The sequence below is a fragment of the Molothrus aeneus genome, chromosome 6, assembly GCF_037042795.1.
Source record: "Molothrus aeneus isolate 106 chromosome 6, BPBGC_Maene_1.0, whole genome shotgun sequence".
Taxonomy (NCBI): Eukaryota; Metazoa; Chordata; class Aves; order Passeriformes; family Icteridae; genus Molothrus; species Molothrus aeneus.
The window spans coordinates 39,451,273-39,473,977 of NC_089651.1; the positions used below are offsets into that span (position 1 = coordinate 39,451,273).

General features: G+C 49.4%; 1 protein-coding gene across 1 annotated transcript; it reads left to right on the forward strand.

The window, feature by feature from the left end:
- Positions 1–721: 721 nt before the first annotated feature.
- Positions 722–22,292, forward strand: VSX2 (visual system homeobox 2). Its single transcript, XM_066552823.1, has 5 exons — positions 722–1,160; positions 2,337–2,421; positions 5,250–5,373; positions 20,824–21,004; positions 21,961–22,292. Exons 1-5 carry the CDS (start codon positions 722–724, stop codon positions 22,290–22,292), a joined length of 1,161 nt encoding a protein of 386 aa, XP_066408920.1.
- The last annotated feature ends 413 nt before the right edge of the window (positions 22,293–22,705 follow it).

Sequence of the window (22,705 nt, forward strand, 5' to 3'; positions counted from 1 at the left end):
GGCAGACATGAGGTGTGTGGTGTCTTGCCCACAGATGAAAAAAGGCAAGTTAACAAGAAACTGTGTGGTTCAGAAACCCTGCTCATGGGCATGGGTGTCTAGAGAGTCCAAGCAACTGTTTCACTTCCTCTGATGGCATGATACCGAATACTTCTCCAACGTGCAAAGCTTCCAGCTCAGTCTGTCCAAGAACATTGCTTCAACTGAACATTGCTCAGTTTTAATTCTTAGCTCACCTGCGTGGGCCCTAATTTCTCTTCTGACCTCTTATTTATCTCAGAATATGGGATGAGCAGGAAAGCCAGAGGTTTCCCTACACGTAAGCCTTGCGCATCTCTCCTCCAGGGCCGGTGCCCCACGCCGTGCGTGTTTATGAAAGCAGGGATGCCTCCATCCCTCCCTCCCTCCCTCTCTTCCTAACCCCACCTCCCCAGCACGGCTGGAGGCGAAGCGGGGCCGGGGCCTGCGGGGCCGGGCCGGCCTCTCTGCGCAGGGGCGGGCGGCAGCCCCAGTCCGCTGCCGGGCACCGGCCCCAGCCCGCCGAGTAGCGGCCCCGCCGCCGCCGGTGCCGGCTTTTTGGCATCCCTAATCGCGGCTGGCCCCTGTGATTGGCTGCGCGGCTCTGACCCCGCTCGGGCTCCCGGCTGGGCGGATAAAAGGGGCCTGAGCCGGGGGCTCCCAGGCATTCCCGGAGCGGGCACCAGGGACCGCTGGCCGCAGCATGACGGGCAAAGCGGGCGCGGCGCTGGCCCCCAGCCTGCCCGGCAAGCCCAAGCCCGACGGCGCGGCCGCCGCCCCCGCCGCCCCGCCACTGCCTCCGCCGCCCCCCGCGGCTGGGGTCAAGTCCAACTCCGGGCCCACCCCTCCCCGCTGCACCGGCTTCGGCATCCAGGAGATCCTGGGCTTGAACAAGGAGCCGCCGTCGCACCCTCGGGCCGCCCTGGACTCTCTGCCCGCCGGGCACCTGCTGGCGGCCCGCTCCGTACTCAGTCCCGCCGGGGTGGGCGGTGTGGGCATGGGGCTGCTGGGCGCCAGCGGCATCCCCGGCTTTTACACCCAGCCCACCTTCCTAGAGGTGCTCTCCGACCCCCAGAGCGTCCACCTGCAGCCCCTGGCCCGGGCCCCCGGGCAGCTGGACAGCAGCCAGACGGCCAGCTCAGGTAGGCACGTCCCCGGCCCCCGGGGACCCGCTGCCCCCCGCCAGCACCGCCGCCCGCACCCAGCCGCCGCCCGCACCCCGTGTCCCGGCGGGAGGCCACTTGCTCGGCGGTGGAAGGGAGATTTCGTTTCGATCCCGAGAATGAGGAGAAGGGCGGGCGGGACCATATTTTCCCCCGTCCGGGGCTGCGGCCGCGGTCTGATGGCGCGGCCCCGGTCGCCCGGCCTAGGGATGCGCAGAGCCCCGTCGGAGCGGCCCCCGCGACCCCGTGTTGCCGGATAATTGGGGGTCTTTCGGCATCCTTTTCCTAGACGGCAGCAGCCTCCCACAACTCTGCCTACAGGCCCCGTTCCGCGGCCGCTTCGGGTCCCCCCAGAGCGGCAGGCAGCAGCGCCGGACCCTGGCTCCGGGGGCAATTCCCGGCCTCCCTCCGGCAGCGGCGCCCGTCCCGAGCCGTGCCCGTCGCCCCCGCTCGCAGCACGGCCCGCCGAGCAGCACGGCGCCGGGCCCGGGCAGGTGGAGCGGCGCCGCGGGCAGGAGTGGGACCGGAGCGCGCATCGAAATACGGGTCCCCGATCGGTCCCCCGGTTGCTCCTTCGGGGCAAAGGCGGCGGCGCCCTGCCCTCAACACCCCCGGGCCGTGGCATCCCTGGGGAGCCGGGGGTGGCGGATAGGCAGCAGCTCTTCCCGGGGCTTGTTTTTGCTGGTTGGTAGCTCCATAAACCTCAGTTTCTCCCTCCCCGCTCCGGTGTTTCCGGGGCGCAGTCCGGGATCCCCGAGCTGGAGCAGGCGGTCGCGGTTGCCCGGCCGCGGAGCGGGGGCTGCAGCTTTCCCGTTCTCCTACGGTTTGGTTGAGCTCGCCGGGCTCTGCGTGTCAGCAGCGAGGCAACAGCAGCCTCAGCAAACGACTCTGGTGGAAAGAGGCGAGAGCTAGAGCCCGGTCCCGGCCCGGAGCCTTCCCTGGCTGGGGCGTACCGCCCCGAGCTGCTCGCACCGGATCGGGAGCGGCGCCGGTGCCGCGCTGGAGGGAGCAGCCGGCGTCGGGCCCCGTCCGCGGCGCGATCGCAACGAAATCTTCGGCCAGAGCCGGCGGAGGGAGCGGAGCCGGCGGGCCTGGCCCGGAGGACTCTGGCGGGGAGCGAACCCCAGCCCACAGCCGCTGCCTGTCTTTCCGCAGATTCCGAGGATGTCTCCTCCAGCGACCGAAAAATGTCCAAATCCTCCCTAAATCAGAGCAAGAAACGAAAGAAGAGGCGGCACAGGTAAGACAGCGGCGGCCCGCTCCCGTCGCCTCGGTCCCCAGGGAACCGGCCAGCGGCGAGCCCTGCCGCCCCGGCCCGCTCCGGCCTGGAGCAAAACATTCTTCCCGGCCGCCGGAGCGCCCCGGCACTCCTGCGGCTTCTTCAGTGGGTCCTTCCCTTTATTCTTTCTCCCCGTCCAAAATAAATCGGATGCGGGGACGTGCCTACAGGGGGATTCGACCACAGGTGTAATTTTATTTGATTTTTTCTGGCTGCGGATCCAGAGATCCCGGGTCGCAATCCTGTTCAGCCCATGAGCTGCGGTGGAATGGGGATCATCAGTGTTTGGAAGGGAAAATCATCAACCTGTCAGAAATAATAAAAGCCGTTTTCAGCTCCACATGCAGCAATCTTAATACTGGCTGTCAGCAAGATAGAATTCCTATCAATAATTTAAATATTTTATTACGTAAAAATAAATATTTTGCCAATAGATTAAATAGTAGGGAATCAGAGACAGCCTGCAAAGAAGCTGAAGAAGGCTGGAAAACTGTTTAAGGAAACGAAGATCCACTTTGGGATTTGGTTTCCTATAAGCACGGTCAGGGTAATAGACTTTGCCTGACTTCTCCCACAGTTAAAATGGAGTTGGTTTGTTTGCGCTTTATAAATAGAAACGAAAAATCCCGTGCTGGGTTCTGGCATTGCTGTGGCCAGAGAGCCAGGACAAAGGAAGGCCAAACACCATCCACTGAGGGTGATTTAGGAATAATTAAATCAATCCTGCCACGATGCAGGAAAGGTGGATTAAAAGACGCTCCAGTGAAAGCTTAGCAGGATGCGGGGTGGAAGGAGACCGACTATCCCAGGAAGACACCCTGCTATGTGTGCAACAGGAGGCTCGGTCTGGAGGGCTGCTTTCCAAAGCCGGACCCCTCCCCAAGCAAATGTTCCCAGTTTGGGTGCTCTGGAGTAAGTACGAGTTCATTTTCTTTGCACCCCAGACGGGGCTGGGCGATAACACAGCTGGGACTGGTATACAGGTCCTGGTCTGGATGAGAGATAGGAAACGAAATTCAGATTTGTTTTGTTTTCAGTTCTAGACAGAAACAGACCTGCAACATTTGTCTGTAGTTGAATATTTCGTTGTAAACAATTAAGACCTCTAATTGTACCGAGGAAGAGCTGGAAGATGACTGGCCAATAGCCTGCAAATAGCTGCAGGATAGAAACACCAAAAGGGCCAGTGGGTTGTGAATTGCAAAAGGGACGGGGACTACCCGGGCATGAGCTAAAAAGGGAAAACTTCAGCTGAATGTCAGCAAAACCCTCCCGCCGGTGAGGCTGGACAGGCTTCAGCGCTCTTGTGTGAGGAAGACGGAGGGGAATGCTTGAAATATAAATTGGATCAAAATTGGAATAATTTTTCCTGAGGTCGCAGAGAGAGAAAATACATGATTCAGTGTGCTTCTGCTGTCCCTAGAGTTCACAGATTTGTCAGAGTTGAAGAAAAACTGTTTGAAAAGAGAATGGATTTAAAAGTGAATTTAAAGAAGGGTCTGATCGCAGGCAGGTCCCTTGCATTTGCATCCTGCTTTTGTTAGCATTATTATCGATCTGGTGGAATCCTTTTCATTTTGTATAGGGGAGGATATTTCTGATATTTTCTGTTTATGCTCTCTGGAACTGAAAGGCTTTTCTGAAATTTGGATGTATTTTAGAAAATTACTCTATTTCCTCTTTCTTTCTGGGAGATACATGTTTTTTAGATTGAAGGTAAATTTACACATTTACTTTGCACAAGGGCTGCAATTCGTTGTTGGGTTTAGGATTGTTTTATTTTGGTTTGGTTTTTTCGTTGAGGTTTTTTTGTTTGACTTGGTTTTTTGGTTGAGTTTTTTTGTTTTGTTTTTGTTTTGTTTTTTGGTTGGTTGGGGTTTTTTGTTTGTTTGTTGTTTGGGGTTTTTTTTTGTTTTTTTTGGGTTTTTTTTTGCCATTGCAGTATTTTTAGCTTTTATCTAAAATTGTGCTTTCTCTACTGGAGGAGTTGAAGGGTGGGAGTTTTAACCCTCAGGGAGTGGAAGTGGTCCGAGACTTCTCATCCATCTGCTAGGGAGGGGCTTTCATCTGTCTCGGCTTTCCAGCTGCTGATTTTTCAATTTGGTTGTCCCAAAGTGAGAACTGGCTGTGTGGAGGCAGGTTGGGCTGCTGCCTGCCCAGGGCAGTCCAGGAGGATTTCTAAAGGATAATGGGGTAATGCAAACTAGCAGGGAGCAGCTAAGGAAGCTAAGGAGATTTTGGAGTGGAAGCAGCCAGGGGAGAGGCAGAGGAAGGGACCTGGTCCTGGCTCTCATGGGGAAGAACTGGTGAAAAGTGGTGGGTTAGGGTGGAGAAAACATTTTGAGAATTCATCCAAAGACTGAGACTCAAGGTGAAGGATTATTTGCTCTTGGAGATTGAAGAGGCTAAGGACCAGCAGCTGGGAAAGGGCTCAGCACCTCTCCAGACGGGGTGCTGAGGAGGGGATGTGATGATCCTCACGAGAGGCGGCAGAGACTCCGATCAGCTGCCATCTCTGCGGGCGCTGGCTGCTGGGGAGGCACTGTCTCCAGAGGCAAGTCCCTGAAAGGGAAGGTGATTTGTAACTGTTAAAAATGCTGTCTTCTGGCATTTTCTGGTTCTCCTTTCACCCTGGCACTTGACCTTTTGTGCACAGAAACACAGGAGGTGGGGAAAAGCTATGTATTAGCCGGTCACCCAGGTTTCACTGTTTTCAGTGTCCATTTCTCTGACTCTTCATCATCTTTGCTGCTTCTCGTGTTTTGATCAAAGAGTTTTACTCCCCTCAGGACAATCTTCACATCCTATCAACTGGAGGAGCTGGAAAAGGCCTTCAATGAGGCCCACTATCCTGACGTGTATGCTAGAGAGATGTTGGCCATGAAAACAGAGTTGCCAGAAGACAGGATACAGGTAATCATATCTCTTGGACCCCCTTATTGTGCTGCTCTCAGCCATGCTCATCCCTCCATGAAGAAGAGGTAGTGGCATGGGCAGGCTGACATTTTTCTGAATAAACTTCCCCAGGCTGTTCAGTCTCCTGCTTTTGATGGCAGGCAGATCAGATATTCTTGGCAGATTTGTATTTGGTGTTTGTATGTCAACATGTGCTGTGCCTGGTGTGTGGTGCTAGTGATCTGGGGGTGTAACAGAGGGGATCTTAAATCAGAGAAGGACAACAGGCATGCAAAAAAAGATGACAGTATTTCAAGGTCTTGGTAAAAGCAAGAAGAGAGCCTCCCAGAGACCATGTCTCCATGTCTGGGTAGGCATTGCTGAAGGGAAAGAGCTCATCTCTGCTCCTCTGGCCACAGAAGGATGCACAGGGATGGCGTGGGCAGCTAGTACAGCTGTGGGTAGGATGCAGTGTGGGAATGATGGGTGAGTCCCAGCGAGATGTTTGCACCACATCTGCACTTTGACTGGATTTGCCTCCTCAAGTGATGTTTCCCTGAAAGTTTCTGGGGATAATTCTTTGTTATTTTTGTATTAATCTGTTAAATTTTATTAAGGTAACAGCTTTTAACATTGAGGTTTTAGCTGCATGTCAGTCCTGTCATGGTACTGTGAGGAGGTAGAACAAGGGGGTGTGGAATATCACTGCTGTGTGGGGAGCAGGAAGGAGCAGCCTGAGGTGCAGGGCTGGGCCAGGACCAGCCTTTGGCATGCATTACAGCCAGAAAGCTGGAGAAGACTTAACAGCTGCTGTTTCCAGTGTGGGAGGCACACTGGACAGAGTTAACTGATGTTCACAAGGGTGGGCAGCAGCCCCTTTTGCCTCACTTTACCCCATGGCTTGCTCCCACCAGGTTTCTACACAAGGCACAGGATTGTAATGGTCAAGCCTTGAGCAGGTGGAGTTCTGGTCTGGCTGGAAGTTAACCTGCCCTGGTTCTCCACACAGTGGCAGTGGCTGGCTGCTGTGACTGGTGCACAGTAGTTTCTACAAGAGACTTTGTCCTACGTGCCATGTCGTGTTGGGAGGGTCCTGGTTTCCCTGGTTCCTCCTTCTGTTCCTCCCTCATGCATGCCCAGCACCCACCAAGCTGTGTCTTGAGCTTCTGCTCTTCCTTTGCTGAAGAGATGGCCCAGGAGGCTGCTCCCTTGTGGGTTTGGAATGTAGCTCAGAGGGCACTTAGCAGGATAGCACTGATGCTGGGAGCTGCTGAGGTATGACCCTGTGCAGGGACAGGAAGATCCTCCAAAACAAAAGTGTAGCCTTTCTCCGCTCTGTTCTGAGCCCCCCTCACTACCCTTATTCTTGTGCTCAATCAAAAATGACATTTTAATAAAAGCAGCTCATGCTTCTTATCCCATTGACCTGGCAGGACTCCTGCTGATCTAACAGCTTGTAGATAACCTGTGTGCTAACAGGATTTCCACCAGTCTTCAGAAATAATGCCCCACCATCTCAAATCCTACCTGATGCATTAGGATTTTGCTCTGAGAAACAAGCCCTGATGCTTTGCCTTTAGAAAGAGTGAAATGGATGGATGGTCACTTCTCCACTTGTGATCCTGTAGGACATCAGGCCAAGAGAGGAGAGATTGTTGGGAATTTATTGTTGCCCACAGCCACAGTTTGGTGCTGGGCTGGAAAGAAGATCCTTTGATTTCCCATAAAAGACCTTTCCAAGGAAGAGGTTCCTCTAGTGGCACAGTGTATGTTGAATTCCAGAGGCCCCATTTCTCTGGCCAGAGCTGAGAGCATTCACTCTGTGTGAGGTGGAGTGAGATCTTGTGGCAGACAGTGTAGAGCTGACACAGCTTGTACGGCTTCAGCACCTGGAACGCCCTGAGTATCTTAACTGATCTGGAAATTAAATAGCAGGAAAAGTATCTTAGCTGTCCCTGACTGGTCTGCCCTGTCATTCTGCAGCTGGCTAATGAGCAACTGCTTAGTCTTCCTGTATTGCAGCTTTTTAACCTAGGAGGGCTCCTTACTGTGATCCCTCTGCTCTTGAGATCAGGTTAGACTTGGGCAGCAGAAGCACCCCAATGTATGGCTGTTCTGAACATCAGGTGTAACTAATGGCATGTGTATTCCAGAAAAAAGTGATTGTGAATAACAGTGATTGTAAATAACAGTTTTTCTGGCCATGAAAGAGGAAATAATGAGAAACAACAGAATTTCTGTGGCATCTGTTGAGCACCTTGCCAGGGTGAGCATCAGGCTCACAGAGGAGTCCTGAGCACCACTGTTCTTCCCAATAGGTCAGCAATCCACTGTCCCTTACCACACGTTCTATGAAATCTTTTTGTCAAGATTTTTTTTCTGTGACAAGCCATGGCAAGGTGATTCCCAACTTTGATCATACTTCTTGATATTTTACCTCATATTTCTTTTCAACTTTGGGCCTTTTTGTTACAAGCCTAATTATTTCCCCTTGGTTATAAAGTTCATGCTCTTTAAATAAATGTAAGATATTTCTTCTCCTGGTCACTTTTGGTTTTCATCATTGCTGAAGTAAGTTGCAAAGATCTTTCCTTAAATCATCCTTCATAAATCACATGCTCATCTCTTAATCATGTGGTTGTTCTTACGTGAAGTCATCCTGTCTGTCAGCCTTCCTGGAGATAAGAGACCCCATGCCTACAACTGCATGCTGGGTGTGTTCACACCAGTTCAGCTGGACTTGTGGTCCTTTGCAGTCTTGGATTAGCACTGATCTGCTTGCTTCCCTATTTATTTCTACTATCTAATGCAGTTGCTTCAAACTTCTTTTAAACAGATTTTATTTTATGCTCAGGATTTTTCCTTCAGTGTTCTGGGTTTCATATTTTGTTAACTTTGGCTGACAAGCATAAAAACATCCCTACCAGCTCTGACAGTGGTGAGAGGTGGGTGCCACACAGGGCAGCTATCTGGTGATACTGAGCACTTTGTCAGTCTCCTGGGATTTTGAATGCATGTAAATTTCTTAATATCCCATGGCAAGAAGTTCTGCAGCAGAACTGCCTGAGTGCAGTAGATCTTGCTTTGAATCTCTTAGCATCATTTAATGCTCCTTGGAAGAGACAGCTTACCATGAATCTTTACTCCCATCTTCATAATATTTATAATTTCACATCATCACATTTTTTTCCTTGCATGAGTTTCCAGCTGCCTGAGGGAGTTGTATAGTTTTGCATTTTCATTGCAGCTTGTGGTTCCTCTCATCTTTCAGCAATCTCCTTCCTGTAGGTCATTAATGAAAGTGTTTTCTAATATTGTTGTGAGCATCATATGTTGTGGACTTGTACAGCATTTCATGTGGTTTCCCACTGGATCCTCACCTAAGACTGATGTCTACCCCTTATTTTCATTCATGGAATTATTTCTCAGGAGGTATTAGTCAAAGAGAAAGTAAATCAATCACCTATGAAATTTGATGTGAAAGTGAAATTCAAAGAGGGCAATTGAAAGAATGATATATAGGAACTGTTTGCAGATAAAGCCTTCAGCAGAACACTACAAATAGCCATCAGAGGCCAAGAAAGTTACTGGTTTAAGAGAACATTGAATACAGGAAAAAAATATTCAAACCCTCCATTTAAAGAGGATACGAAAGTGTATTTTTTTTCCAAGGCAGACACCCACTGTATGTGTCCTACTCCCACACTGAGCTGGCTGCTCCTGGAAGGAAAATTAGCATCCTCCCATTGGGCAGCATGGGAAAATAATTTTTTATAATAGTGAGATACTATGCACAAGTCACATCAGATGTCACTGTGGCCATTTTGCAAGATACTTGAAAAAGACCACATTCATCAATGTATTTGAAAGAATATTCATAGGAGTTGAAGTGCCAGTATTGGAATAAACTCTGTTTATTCCAGGCTGTTCTGTAAAATCCAAGAGAGGTAAGTAGATTCCTGTGAGGAAGTATATCCTTATTAAACATGATTAAGTATTAAAAATGTCCTGAGGCTGACAAATACTTAAATTGCCGTTTCTCATAACAAATCTCTTAAATGTAACATGTAGATTTTACATAAGTTAACCCTATTGAATTTAATTATACATAACAGTTCCAAACTTTAAACTGAGTAGTTACAATATGAAAGTTCAGTAACAGTTTGATTTGGGGATTATTGAAATGATTGTGTATGTTTGTCCTTACAGTATGTCTCCTGCTGATCAAACAAATTGATTAATCAGTATTTAAAAAAAATAAGATCCTGACTGCTATTGTAGGGACATTAGAGTCACCTTTTAAGGGAAGTAATCAATTAAAAAAGGTAATAAAGCTGCTAAAAATTGTCAGTTCTTGTTGTTAAAAGGTGCATGGTAATTATTGGATGACAATTTTTGGGACAAATGAAATTGCTCACACAAGCAAAAGGAATCCCAAGAAGAGGCTGGTGCTGTGTGAGGAGTGGGGATTGTCTGTGCATCCAGCAAGCTTTGTCAGGCAGCTAAGAGGCCAATTTTGGCTAAAAACAAAACAAGGTCAATTAAATCTCTAATTGAAAAAGTATTGGTTTAGCTACCAGATTAACACATTTCAGCATCACTGTGAAGCCCTTTAGGAGCTGAACAGGGATGGAGGAGTCAGGAGGAGTAATCATTTAGAGGGAAGCAAGTACCAAGAGTGTTTTGCAAGGACAGAGGCTTATCTTCCTTCAGTTTTGCAAATAGGTTCCCTGTTTAGAGATAATTTGACAAGGCCTGAGGAGCCTGTACTGCACTGAGTGTGAGCTCAGGAGTGAAGCCACGGAGCCCCCTCAAGGAACATGACAGAAAGCATGAAGGAAAAATTAGTTTTATGCAGCTTTAGCAGCCCTGGCTTCTCCCTCTCCTGCCAGATTTTCTTGCTTGTTGCAGAGTGCTGAGGTGTAGCCTGAATCCCAGGGTGTAAGTATGGAATGCTGTGATTGCTCCATGCAGCAGGTGACCTTTCCTGAATGTGTGCCTGGAATGGCTGCCAAAGCATTACTGAGTGCTGCAGAAAGTGGTGATTGTGGCTTTTCTAAGCTTATCACTATCACTCTAAGAAGTGAGGACCTGTCTACTTTTGTTAAAATTTTGGGTGACTGTCACACATGGAACAGAGCAAGGCCAGCATGAGGCACACTGCCAGTGGGCTCCAACTGGTACCTCTATACAGCATATTCATGGGGACCATGTAGCTGGAAGGAAATTGCCACACTGGGTAGGGTTGTTGGAGGTAGATTACCAAGGTGAAGGACAAGCCAAAATTGTTGCCATTGTGTGAGCCAACTATTTCAAAAGATATACATTTTAAGAGCTCTGCAAGCAGTTAATAATGAAATAGAGTTGAGCAGCTAGTGCTGGTTACCTTTGCTAATAATTCGTGAGCACTGGGGCAAGCCATGGCTCTGTGATACCAGATAAGTTCAAAAACTTCCCCTATGCTTCTAGAAATGTAGAAAGTGCACAAGTGAGAGTAATAAAACTAATCAAACTTAGTGGCTTACTGAGGATATTATTATGAGTTTTCATCATGGCATATGGTGCATCTTTGCCTCCATGTCTTTAATTGGTATGTTAGGAGTTCATCCACTTTTCTGCCTCTTCAATAACATGCTTGTTTAGTTGATCTAAATTCATATTCATTTCCATTTTTCAATTAAGAGTTGTTTAATTTGGCCCTTTCTCTAATGGATTGTTTTCATTACCCTTTATCTATGGCCTGTTTTCAGCCCATGTGCTAGAACTTAGTTTACAAGTTAATTACCAGAGCTGCAAACAGAGGGGCTGGGTGATGGGCAAGAGCAGGGGCCCAGGCAAGTTTTCCAAAGGAATTCTTGTCTGAAAAGTCTTACACCACATGCTTTTGGACAGAGAAAGAAAATGTGGTAAGAGAAAAGAAGGAAAATGGAGGGCTGGGAGTGACACTTTAGCTTAATGAAGTGGGGGCTCTCCTGCTTGTTGCTAGACCATGCAGATTGCCTGCTTATCTTGTGGGATTTTACCCTGCTACAGCTGGGGCTGCTAGGTGCAGTTTTAAAAGGTCTTTTTGGTGGAGAGGTGAAGGTATAAAGTGATGAATATTTTCTTTACCCAGGTACTGCTTTATCCCTCTGTGTCAGTCCCTGAGTTGCTTTAGTCACTGATCAATTTTCTAAATGAAAGAAAAAACCAAATAAAACCAAACTTGCCTCTTCTTGCCTTCTGCTCTGTTCTTACAAGATGTTTATGGCTGTCCCAGGAGAAGGGACTGGGAATTTGATGCGCTTTTGCACAGAACTGGGAGGAAAACAGGGGCCTTTACTCTGCTTGTTCTCTCCCTAGTTTGGAGACACTATCAGCAAGGATCTGACCCCTGCAAGCATTGGGTCACACGAGTTCCCTGTGAGAGGAAAGACGGGCAGGAAAAATGGGCATCCTGAAGCCCATTTCTCTGGAGTACCTTGGTAAAGGCTTTCCCCATCATGTCCAAGAGAATCAGGAATGGCTCTGCAGACATGATGCCAGGCTGGGACAACTCTTCCCTGCATTCATCTCCCCATTTTCTTGGTCTAAACAACAGTAGTTTAAGGCTAACACTTCTCTGAGTTAGCTTAGGTTTGCAGCTCCTCGATCACTTTAGCTCTTCTGGAAGTACCATCCCAAATCCCTGTGCTGGGAACACTTGTATTCACTTCTTCACTTAATTATGAACTTTCTTTTATCTCTTCTGATACCACTGCAGTTTTTCACATCTGATTTTTAAAAATAATTGGTCATCCCAGCAATTTCAGTAGTTAATTCCTCTCTGGCCTTATGACACACACCTGGCAGAGGTAACAGCTGATGGTTGTGTTCATGTTTTCCTTTAATGACCCTTTATTACAAAGTTTTCCTCCTTTCCTGGCTTTGAATAGAGATTTTTCTAACAGTTCAATAACACAGGCACTTTAGACACTCAGTTAATTTACTCTTCCCTTTATTTCTTAATGGATCTATTTCTCTCTGTAGTGTTTTTGTTTTACCCTGATAGATCTCAACAAGTTCTTCTGATTCTTCTCTGGAAGCACAAACCTGCTCTCCTTTTCATTGCCCTTCTCTGTGGGTGTTCTGTGAGCCAGGTTTTGCCCAGGCACTGTAGAGCAGTCCAGTCCTCAGCAGACATACCAAGAACCTCAATCTCCACGTGCATGAGGCTGCAGGTCCTTCTGTGGAGCAGAAAAGAGGAACTGAGCGCTGAAACAAACTGTTTCTACAGTATCTTACAACAAAGATGCCTTCCAGAGGGTGCTTTATTGGAGGCTGTGAAAAAGCATTAGGTGCTCCTCTGTCTACCCTGAGTGTTACTATCCTGGGAGCAGCAGTGAGAGGTGTTCAGTTTAGGACCTGCCCAGTGTGAGAAGCACACGTGCTCCCTGCTTTCTCTCTCAACAGGTAGCTGGTAGGGTCCCAAATGTCTGAGCAAAGGCAGAGCTGAAGCTATGGCTCCCACACAATTATTAGAGCTTTCAGCTGCAGCTTTCTCCTCAAAATTGTAGCAGGGGAATGCAAGCCAAGCACTGGTTGCCTTTCTGTGAGTTCAATAAATGCTCATGCCATGCATGTTGCACACTCATGAGCATAGGGGTTATGTTCCTTCCCTGGGCTAGAAGTAACCTGGTGACTGACTCGTGCCTGGCTGCTGTAGCTGACATGCTACAGCGCGGATGAGCAGCAGCACCTTGCCAGGCCAGGGTAGCTCCTACCTGTGCTGCTCAGGCAGCCCAGCACAGACAGGCTGCCCACCCAGCCTGGTCACCTGCAGCTTTGGGATCCACGTGGCAGCACACTTTCTCACTGTGCTACCCTTTCCTTTCTGAAGACACTGCTTGGCTCATCCAGAGGGAGGGCTGAACTGTGAGTGTTGTTGAGAAAAAAATTCTTGGAAGGATCTAGCCATCCCATCCATGTGAACATGCATGATGAATACCTGTCATAGCCAGATGTGCCAGTGATGTCCATTCCAAGACAACTTGCTTTATGTCCATCACATCTTTCTGATATCTCTGGGTCCCTTCACTCCCAGCCTTCCAACTCAGAGTGCCCCATCACTGTCACTACAACAACTGGCATTTGTTCTTTCACTGGATCAACTTCTTCAGCTTATATGATGACCATGACTGAGATCAAGGCTCAGTGTCTAAGTGACAGCTAAGGGAGATACCTGGGACTGTGCTGTCCTGGTGTGAGCAGCACTCCTGGCCAGCCTGCATGTCCCAGCTCTGCAGGTCACACCATCAGCGGTACTGTTCCCGAGCTGGTGGTGTCGACTGCAGGTGTCAGCGGCACAGCAGCAGCCGATGCCTGGAGCATCTGTTCTCTGCAGCTGGAAGATGTCATGTGAAAACCCCTGGAGTTGTGAATTACCCAAAGAAGGTTAAGGATACACAGAGCTGAGGAACCAGTAGAGCCAGGAGCAGACACATCGTAGGAGTAGAGTGCTGAAGGCCCACCCAAGCTGGTGCATGGAAACTGATTACATCTTAGAGCATTTTATAAAATGTCATGTTTGTATAGATATCTTCCAGCTAATGCTTCAAGGGTGCTTGGGGACTTTGCAGACTGTCCCCATGCATGTAAGGCTTGAGCCCTGTCTCAGGGAGCAGTGGGCACCAGCAGTACTGCAGACACCGTCTCTTGCTGGTGCACAGCCTCTGGTGCTGATGTGTTTTTCTGGAGAAGGTCAGAGAGCACCTTTGCCCTTTGCTCAGTGTCTGGGCAGGGCACCAGGGAGCTGATGCTGGCATGCGGGGGGCAGTCCCAGAGCACAGGCAGTGCTCCACAGCCTCAGGGGAATGCTGGCATCCCATGGTCTGATTTGAGGGCCCATTGAAAGGCATTGTGAAGGGGATGTGACATTTCTCCTCTGGCTGTCCTAACTCGCCTTCTCTAGCATGAAAGTGATAATGTGGTGTGTCCCTGCATGATTACAGAGTCCATTACTTACGGGTGTTTATGAAGATCTATGCTAAGGTTTCCTCTGTGCTAGGGGACCTGAAGAGCAGTGTTAGTGGAGGAAAAGAAGGCAAAATGAAATAATTCAGGCAGGATAGCTGCTTGGTTAATGGAGTCAGGTACTGGGATCACTTAAAGGATGGATGTGCACTATCACTGTTTGTGACAATGACAGATGTCTCCCTGGGTTTCTGTGAATTAGGATGATGACTGCACTCTTGTCAGCTTTCTTGTGACTATCATGCTTCTATGACCCTGATGTTCTTCTTGTTTTTCACTCAGCATGTTAGGAAAAGAGGAATTTGGGTGTTGATCTGCCAGGTCCCAGCATATGGGAGTCTATTCTGTAGTGCCAGCTAATCTACTGGTCAGTTGGAATCACAGTGTGGCCATGGTGAAGTCAGTGTCTCAGAGATGCATTTGCTGTGCAGATGTTGTGCACACACAGACTGAGTGTGTGCTGAACCACTGATCTCACTGTGCTGACCCTGCACGTCGTGTGCACACTCGTTTTCCTTTGGAGAAGATGGGATCCCTGCAGCAAATGAAGCTCTTTGCTTTTGAAAGGTTACAGGAAGTGAAAAAATGTTGCCCATGAGGCCAGGTGAAAACCCCAGATTTACCAAAGGAACACAGTTTAAGACATGTTTCCTAGTGAAGAGGGATTTTATAGCTTTGGTTGCATAAGTCAGATAAATTGCAACAAACAGTTATTCTTGGCCCATGTAGTGCTTTTAAGAGCAGGATTCAGAGACAGGACTAGCCTGCAGGGCCGGTGGCATGGTAATGCCATGCACATTTTTGCTGGGTGCCCATTAAGCCCGTACTCAATGAGTGCCCTGTTACTCTTTTAGCTTAGAGGGGACCCAAGCATGGTGCACCATCATGTCTTCACTCAAGAGGGATGAGCACTGTCTCACAGCTCATCTTGTATCTCTGGTTGGACCTGTTAGCCATGTGGGTTGGACACAACTCCAGCTTTTATCAGAAGGGCTCTTGCTATGCTATGTATAGGAATGGCCCTTTCTAAAGTGAGTTCAGCAAGCTCTTTCCCAGTGTTTAGCAAGAGGAGGGATGATGAGTCCTTTGATCAGCCATGCAGCCCATGTGCAACCTTTACTGCTCTCATTTAACTTCATAACCACTTTACACCTGCCATAGAAAGTGATGTCACCATAAACAGTACCAATAACTTTGATGTTACATTTGAAAAGACAGCAATAAACTGTTTCCAGGCTTACACAGGTGCTGCAGTCTCCACCAGCAGTCAGGAGGCTTTTCTGCAGTGATTGCTAAAACAGAGGGATTTGAGGAAGCCCCAGGGCACAGTCAGACCTCATGCTCTCCTGGCAGTCTGTTATACAGCCCCAGTATGGGTGGGGACGTGCTCCAAGCAAGATATTAGGCCATTCTTTGCAGTGTTCACATCTTCAGCTTGAACCCAGCCAGGGCTACAGGTCCTGTCTGATATGAGGATGAGAACATCACTGTTTTATCAGAGGAGGTTTTCATTTTGACCACTATCATTGTTAAGTCTTGGGTTGGACAGGGAGGAGGTAGAAAGGGAGCGGTGTGTTTGTCAGGAGACACTGGGTACTGAGACAGCAGCAGCCCGGGCGTGGCGGGCAGCCGGAGGTGCTGGCTCGGCCCCCCGGAGCGCTTCGGGCAGGAAGTGCCGGACAGAGAGCCCACACCGGCCTCCCGTGTGCTGGGGAGCCGCGCTCAGCGTCACTCGCGGGCCTTGGCGCTCTGCCCCTTGCTTCGGGGGCTCTTTTGCCCGCAGCTGGCCGCAGCTGCTCCTGCAGCCCCCAGAGGCAGGCGAGGCAGTGTCTGTGTGTCCGTGTCGGTGTGTCCGCAGGTGCGGACGGGCACCTGCCCCTGGCCATCTAGCGGACACTCAGCTCGTGCTGCTCTGGGCTTGTGCTCCACAAACCTCGCTCCTTGATACCCCCTGTAGGAATGCTACGTCAGAGGCAGGACGAGAGATTGGTTGAAGCAAAATTTCACAATTCTCAAGCCTGGAATTTTCCTTTAATAGATGAGGAATGCTTGGGCAGGAATGCTTTCTCTATTAAAAAAATATATTTTTTTATATTATTAACAAAAAAAAAAATATAAATTCTCCTGGCTTTTTACTCTAGCTTGGAAAATAGCTGCCAAGAAAATGAATGTTACCAGTGGAAAATTTTAGGTTGAAAAAACCAGAAACAATACACAGGAATACCACAGATGTTTTAAAATATCCCTTCACTAATTCAGATTTCTGAATTATGGCTAACCTCAGGGAGATTTCTCTCTTCAGCAGACAATGTTTCAGACACTGATTTGGTAAACAAACTAATATGATGAGTGTGGATAACAAGGATGTGTCAAGTCTTATGTCCCCTTGCAAAATGAGAGATTTCTCTTCCTACAATTTGCTCTTCTGCATCATCAATAATCTGGAGAAGTATCAGTTGTCATTTGTGATTCAGAGGAGGAAACTGTTGAGATTATCCTTGCCAGTCTTGACTCCAAAATTCCCACTCCAAAACCCTTGCAACACTATAGTCAAGTACAGAGTGCCTGAACTTCTATTGCTTTGGGCAGTGGGCACTGGAGGTGAGTGTTAGGTGATGATTAAAGTTAGAAACATTCCCACTTTTCACAATACTGCAAGACAAACCTGTGCACTTTTCTCCATTGTTAATTTTTGGAGAACGGGCTTCCTGGAGCAGTTTACCAGATTTCACAAAGGGTGTTTGTGTGAAAATAGAGGTGTTGAAACTTTTTGGGGTGTAACACATTGGTCCAAAAGACACCTCTGCACATCATACTGTGACAGCTTTGCACAAACGTACTTCAATCTAAAATTAATCAGAAGGTTTCAGCACTGCCCATGAGGTGTGGAAGCAGAAGCACAGTCCTTTCACCATACCCTGGGCTGTGCAGCAGAGACCCAGATGAAAACAAGTGAGAAGGAAAGTGCAGGGTACAGAGCAATGCCAGTAAAGCATTTTGCAAAGCTGAGCCAATGCTCAGGGTGGAAGGGGAAAGAGGAAATGTGGACAAACCTAGACATTGTTTGAAGCAGACCAAATCTTAGAGAGTCAGAGGAAGCTGTAGAGTAGATATCTCCGAGCAAGGACAATAAGCAGCCAAAGAATACCAAAACCACAAGAGATGTGTAAGGTGAATAAAGTGTAAGGGGGAAACCCTCTCCTGGAAAAGTGAGGTGCCAGTACTAAATAACTGCATATTTGGATGTTGTGCCTGATGTGCCAACACAGCTGAAAATAGCTCTGAGTTACTAAATCACTGTGTAATTCAGCTCAGAATCAAGGCATGTGAAAATTTTGGTAACACATCGATAAATTTGAAGAAATCACTGAGATCTTCTGTAAATGAAAGCCCCACTGATGGAGCCATCTGAATGAGGACAAAATCATGGAAACAGGACACAGGGGACAATCCTGCTGATTTGAAATGGCATGAGGGCTGCCAGTGCCATGCTGGAGCTCATCACTCAATGTTCCTCAGAATGAGCTTGTGACAGAGATGATTGACTGGGATCTGATCCCAACAATACACAGTATTGAGTACCATTGGTTTCACTTCATTTCATGATGAAGCCTCAGATGAAGATATGGTTCCTAGTATTAAAGCTAGATGGTCAGTCTTCCTGATTTCTGTTCTGCTAAACATTCTGGGATTTCAAACTTTCATTTTTCCTAATCAAAACCAAGAAGAAATTCCCATCAAATGACCAAAAATTGATTTTGGAAATCTCAGAATGATCTTACTGAGATGTTGATGCAATTTTGATTTTCTCATTTGGCTTTAAAGCATAGATTTTGCATGTCTTAGGCAGCTGAGATTAAAATATGGCATTCAGAAGAAAGCTATAGATAATTTTGATTACACTTCCACTGGCTGGACACAGTTTTTCCTGTGTGATTGAATCAGCATTTTTTGATTGAAGATTTTCTACCAGCTCTAGTCAAAATTGGGCTGCCAGCTGGCAAAGCTTCTGCTGCCTCCAGCATTTGCGTAACACTGCCATGGAAAAGGGGATGCTCCAGGGTAGCAGGTTTAACACTGCCATGGAAAAGGGGATGCTCCAGGGTAGCAGGTTTAACACTGCCATGGAAAAGGGGATGCTCCAGGGTAGCAGGTTTAACACTGCCATGGAAAAGGGGATGCTCCAGGGTAGCAGGTTTAACACTGCCATGGAAAAGGGGATGCTCCAGGGTAGCAGGTTTAACACTGCCATGGAAAAGGGGATGCTCCAGGGTAGCAGGTTTAACACTGCCATGGAAAAGGGGATGCTCCAGGGTAGCAGGTTTAACACTGCCATGGAAAAGGGGATGCTCCAGGGTAGCAGGTTTTGTGGCAGTGGGCAGTGCTGGGCCAGGCTGAGACCCAGCCAGGGAAAAGGAAGAGGAGCATGTGGCAGGCAGGAATATGATAGGGGCATCAGGGTAGGAGGGAAGAGAAAGGGCAAATGGTAAAAGCATCAGTAAAGAGGCCTCTGCAGCTCTGCACCCTGTGCTCTGGGAATGGGAGGATTGCATGACCTGGAGTGAGACCCTCTGCCAGCATCCTGCTGACTGCACAGCCAAGCAAACCCATGTTTCACACAGGCATGGAGGAGAGGGTGAAGAGAGGAAGCTCTGCATTCCTGAGGGTCTTTGCTTAGGCCCTGGAGGATTTGCAACCCTCCCCAGTCCAGGGGTTACAGACTGGCAGTATGAAAGTGTAAATCACACCGTTTATCATGCAGAGGAGATGACGTGGTGAAGCAGCCTCCTTCCTCAGCCTGGTAAAATCCTCTCTGACATGCACAGAGTGTCTTCTGCTGGGAGAAGCTGGGATCACAGCCAGTGGGACCACCACCCCACCCATTCCACAGAGCTGTCTGGGGGAGCAGGCTAGCTGGGCTCCTGGGAATGGCCAAGGGTGGCTGTCATCAGTGCTAGCAAGCCACCCATCTGCCCACCCTGCAGTTCTGTCCCTACCATAAGGTTTCAGTGCTGGGCAGTTCTCCTCTGCACAGGTAGGAGAGATGATATTGCCTTGCCACCTGAGACCAGGACATCACTCAGTGGCATCAGTCTTATGGTCCCCATGTCAGAGCTGGGGGACTGGCACAGACCCCCAGTGCTCCCCACTGCAGCTTGAGCTCCCCCACAGCTACGAGTAGTGGCGACAAGAGAGGGTTAAGCTGTCAGCTCTGTAATGTTAAACAGGTGTCAAAGGCACCTCCATATATCTGCAGATTGAAATCAAATTCTTTGCAGTATAAAAAGATAAATTACCCAGGCGATTCCCGCCTCATCCCACTCATCAGGCCAGCGCCAGACGGCAAGCAATTTTTTTTTTTAATGTGCTAACGACCTAATCAAGCAATCAAGTCGGAGAAGATTGCGGAGTGACCCCGAGCATCCATCTGCCAGCGAGACCCCGACATTCATTTCCATTCTGCCGTGTGCTTTCCGGGAAAGGGAGGGAAAAAAATAGAAAAGAAAAAAAAAATCCTAAACAAATTAACACCCAATTTTCTGTGAGTCTAATTAGTTAAATGAGGAGGTGTTTGGGGTGTCCACCGGGAGGGAGGGACTGCCTCTCGGAGAGGGACCTGGTAACTCCGTGGCATTAATTAGCGCAGGTCAATGGCGTGGTTCCCTGGGGACCAGCTGCTTTAATTTCCCGTGATATTTCAGTGCCTGAGGCCCATCGATTCAAACTGAAATTAACTTATTTTTCAATCAGGCCTGGGCTGCCCCTGGGGCTGACTCTTCCTTTGCCTCCTTCTGAATAGACCTCAAGCAATTTTTCATCTAAAGCTGATGCCTCTGCTCGGGGGGAGAAGGGAGGGGAGCCGGGGAGGGAGGAGGGTGAGGGAGACAAGAGGAATGGAAATCGGAGAGAGAGCACTAATAGATTTCTGCGAGTATCACCCCCTCCCTGCCATTGCTGCCTGCCTCTCTGCTCACTGCCCCCCAGGTCACAGCTCAGAGATTATTCTGCCAATTTTCTGAGAAGATGAGGGGTTTTTCAAACTGGGATTTCAGGGCAAAGCGCACAGAGCAGCTTCCCCCTTCTTTCGAGCATCCGCCCCCATCCCAGCCCTCCCTGCAGGCACCGCTGCCTGCGGCCCTGTACCGCTGCTCAGACACACAGCAAATAATAAACGAAAATCCCAGGCACGAGAGCCAAAAGCCACTAGAAAAAAGACGTTGCAATGGCAAATTAATTACATCCTGTGGAGAGGGATGGGACCTGCTTTCACGCTTGGCCCTCTCCACTCCTTCAAGGGAGGGAGGGAGAGATACCCAATGTCTGTTGCATGGGGGAAGAGGTTGTATTGCCTTTGGGATAAACATCCACCCATCTGCTTTCATCATGCTGCAGAAATACATGCATGTTCCCATGTGAGAAGGGGCCTGGCATGCCTTCTCCATGCACAAAACCCGTGTCCCTCCTTGCTTGCTCCAGGTTTGGTTCCAGAACCGCCGGGCCAAATGGCGGAAGAGGGAGAAGTGCTGGGGCAGGAGCAGTGTGATGGCTGAGTACGGGCTCTACGGTGCCATGGTGCGTCACTCCATCCCGCTGCCTGAGTCCATCCTCAAGTCTGCCAAGGATGGCATCATGGAGTCCTGTGCCCCTTGGCTCCTGGGTAAGAGAGCAACCAACTTCATGGGGGATGGCAAATGGGTAGAGACAGGGGGATGCAGGAATGAAATCAGAGTCATGTTGAAAATAGGTGAGGGGCAGCAGGGCAAGGTCCCCCCATCCTGCCACCCTCAATGCCTCTGTCTGCTAACGACCCTTGTCAATAGGGTTCCATCAAATTCCTGCTGGACCTTGGATCATGACCTGCAGAATCTGCCTGGACACAAATTTGCCCACATGCTCAGGCTGGTGCTAACCTTCCTGTCCCATGGCTCAAGCATATTTCATGCCCAGCTCTGAGCAGGGGCTCTAATCCTTGCCCAAAGCAGGAGGTCATCCCAGTCTCACTCCTCCAGCCCTGTGATGTTGGATAGGGTGTTAGGACTCCCAAATGCTCTGTCTTTGCCCAAGTTTCACTTGGTTTTCTGTGCAGGCGTGGAGATAGCAGCTACCCTGTCACACTCCTGCTCTTTGCTTCCCTCTTTCTGACCTTCCAGGCTGGTTCTGCCCCAAAACTAGTATCTGGCATCTTGACAATGGGCTGTCCTGTCTTTATGTCTGTGTGAAACAGAGAGAGGCAGAAGGGTGTTTGTGGTTTGACACAGAAATAAAAATATCCCTCCTAATGAGGGATCTCCTTCACCAGCCTCGGTGAAGCTCAGGCAGCTATGCTGCTGTCTGAGACCCTCATCTCCATGCAGGAACAAGTTAGCTTCAGGTTCACAGAGAGAAATGAAGGGGAGAGTAATTATAGACCTTTGGGACCAGCCACAGTCCACAGGTGCTGGGCTGCCCTTGTGCGGGGGCCAGAGCGAGTGGCTCGCCATGACTGCTGTGTGAAGCAAGGGTTTCTGCTTTTCCTTAATTCTGGCCTCTCTTTATCTTTGCTGTTTTCAGTTCAAGATGGCTTTCCCATGCCCAGGCGCTTTTCTAAACCCGAATACCAACAATTCTTTTTAGGGATGCACAAAAAGTCTCTGGAGGCAGCGGCTGAGGCGGGGAGGAAGACAGAGGTGGAGCGCCAGGCCCTGCCCAAGCTTGACAAAGGTGACAAGGAAGAAAGGGGTCCTGATCCCAAAACCACCATTTCCCAGGAGGAACTGAGAGAAAACAGCATTGCTGCCCTCAGGGCCAAAGCTCAGGAGCACAGCACCAAAGTCCTGGGGACCATTGCCGGGGACAGCCCAGCCCCAGGCAGGAAGCCGGAGACAGGGGAGGAGGCGGCCATGGCAGAGGATGAGAGACAGACGGAGAAACTGAACTCATCGCAGAAGGAGGAGAAGCTGATCTAGGGGGAACAGAGGTGGCAGAAGCCAGCCCCGACAGACACTGTGTCCTCTGGGGGCCATGTTCCTCTTTGGACTGCCAGGTGTCCCTGGCCACCCCTGCCAGGGAGAGGGGTCCTGGTCTCTGTGTTTGGGACTGCCTGGCAGGGGTGCCCACTGCCTGCTCCCCTTGAGCATACCTCTGCCCCTCGCTCCTCCACCCCACCAGGCCTTCCTCACCCCCCACCCCTTCCTTCTGGGGAACCGGGAAGTGTCACATCATTGCTGCCACCAATGACACTAAGGCTCTGGTCCCTTCAGCCTCACACCTGGCTCTGGGGCTTTCTCCTTCTGCTGCAGCCCCAAACCCCATTGGCCGTCCTGAAGCAAGCCTATTCCCTGCTGCCATGCCTCTCCTTGGTGCACATCTCTGCCCAGTG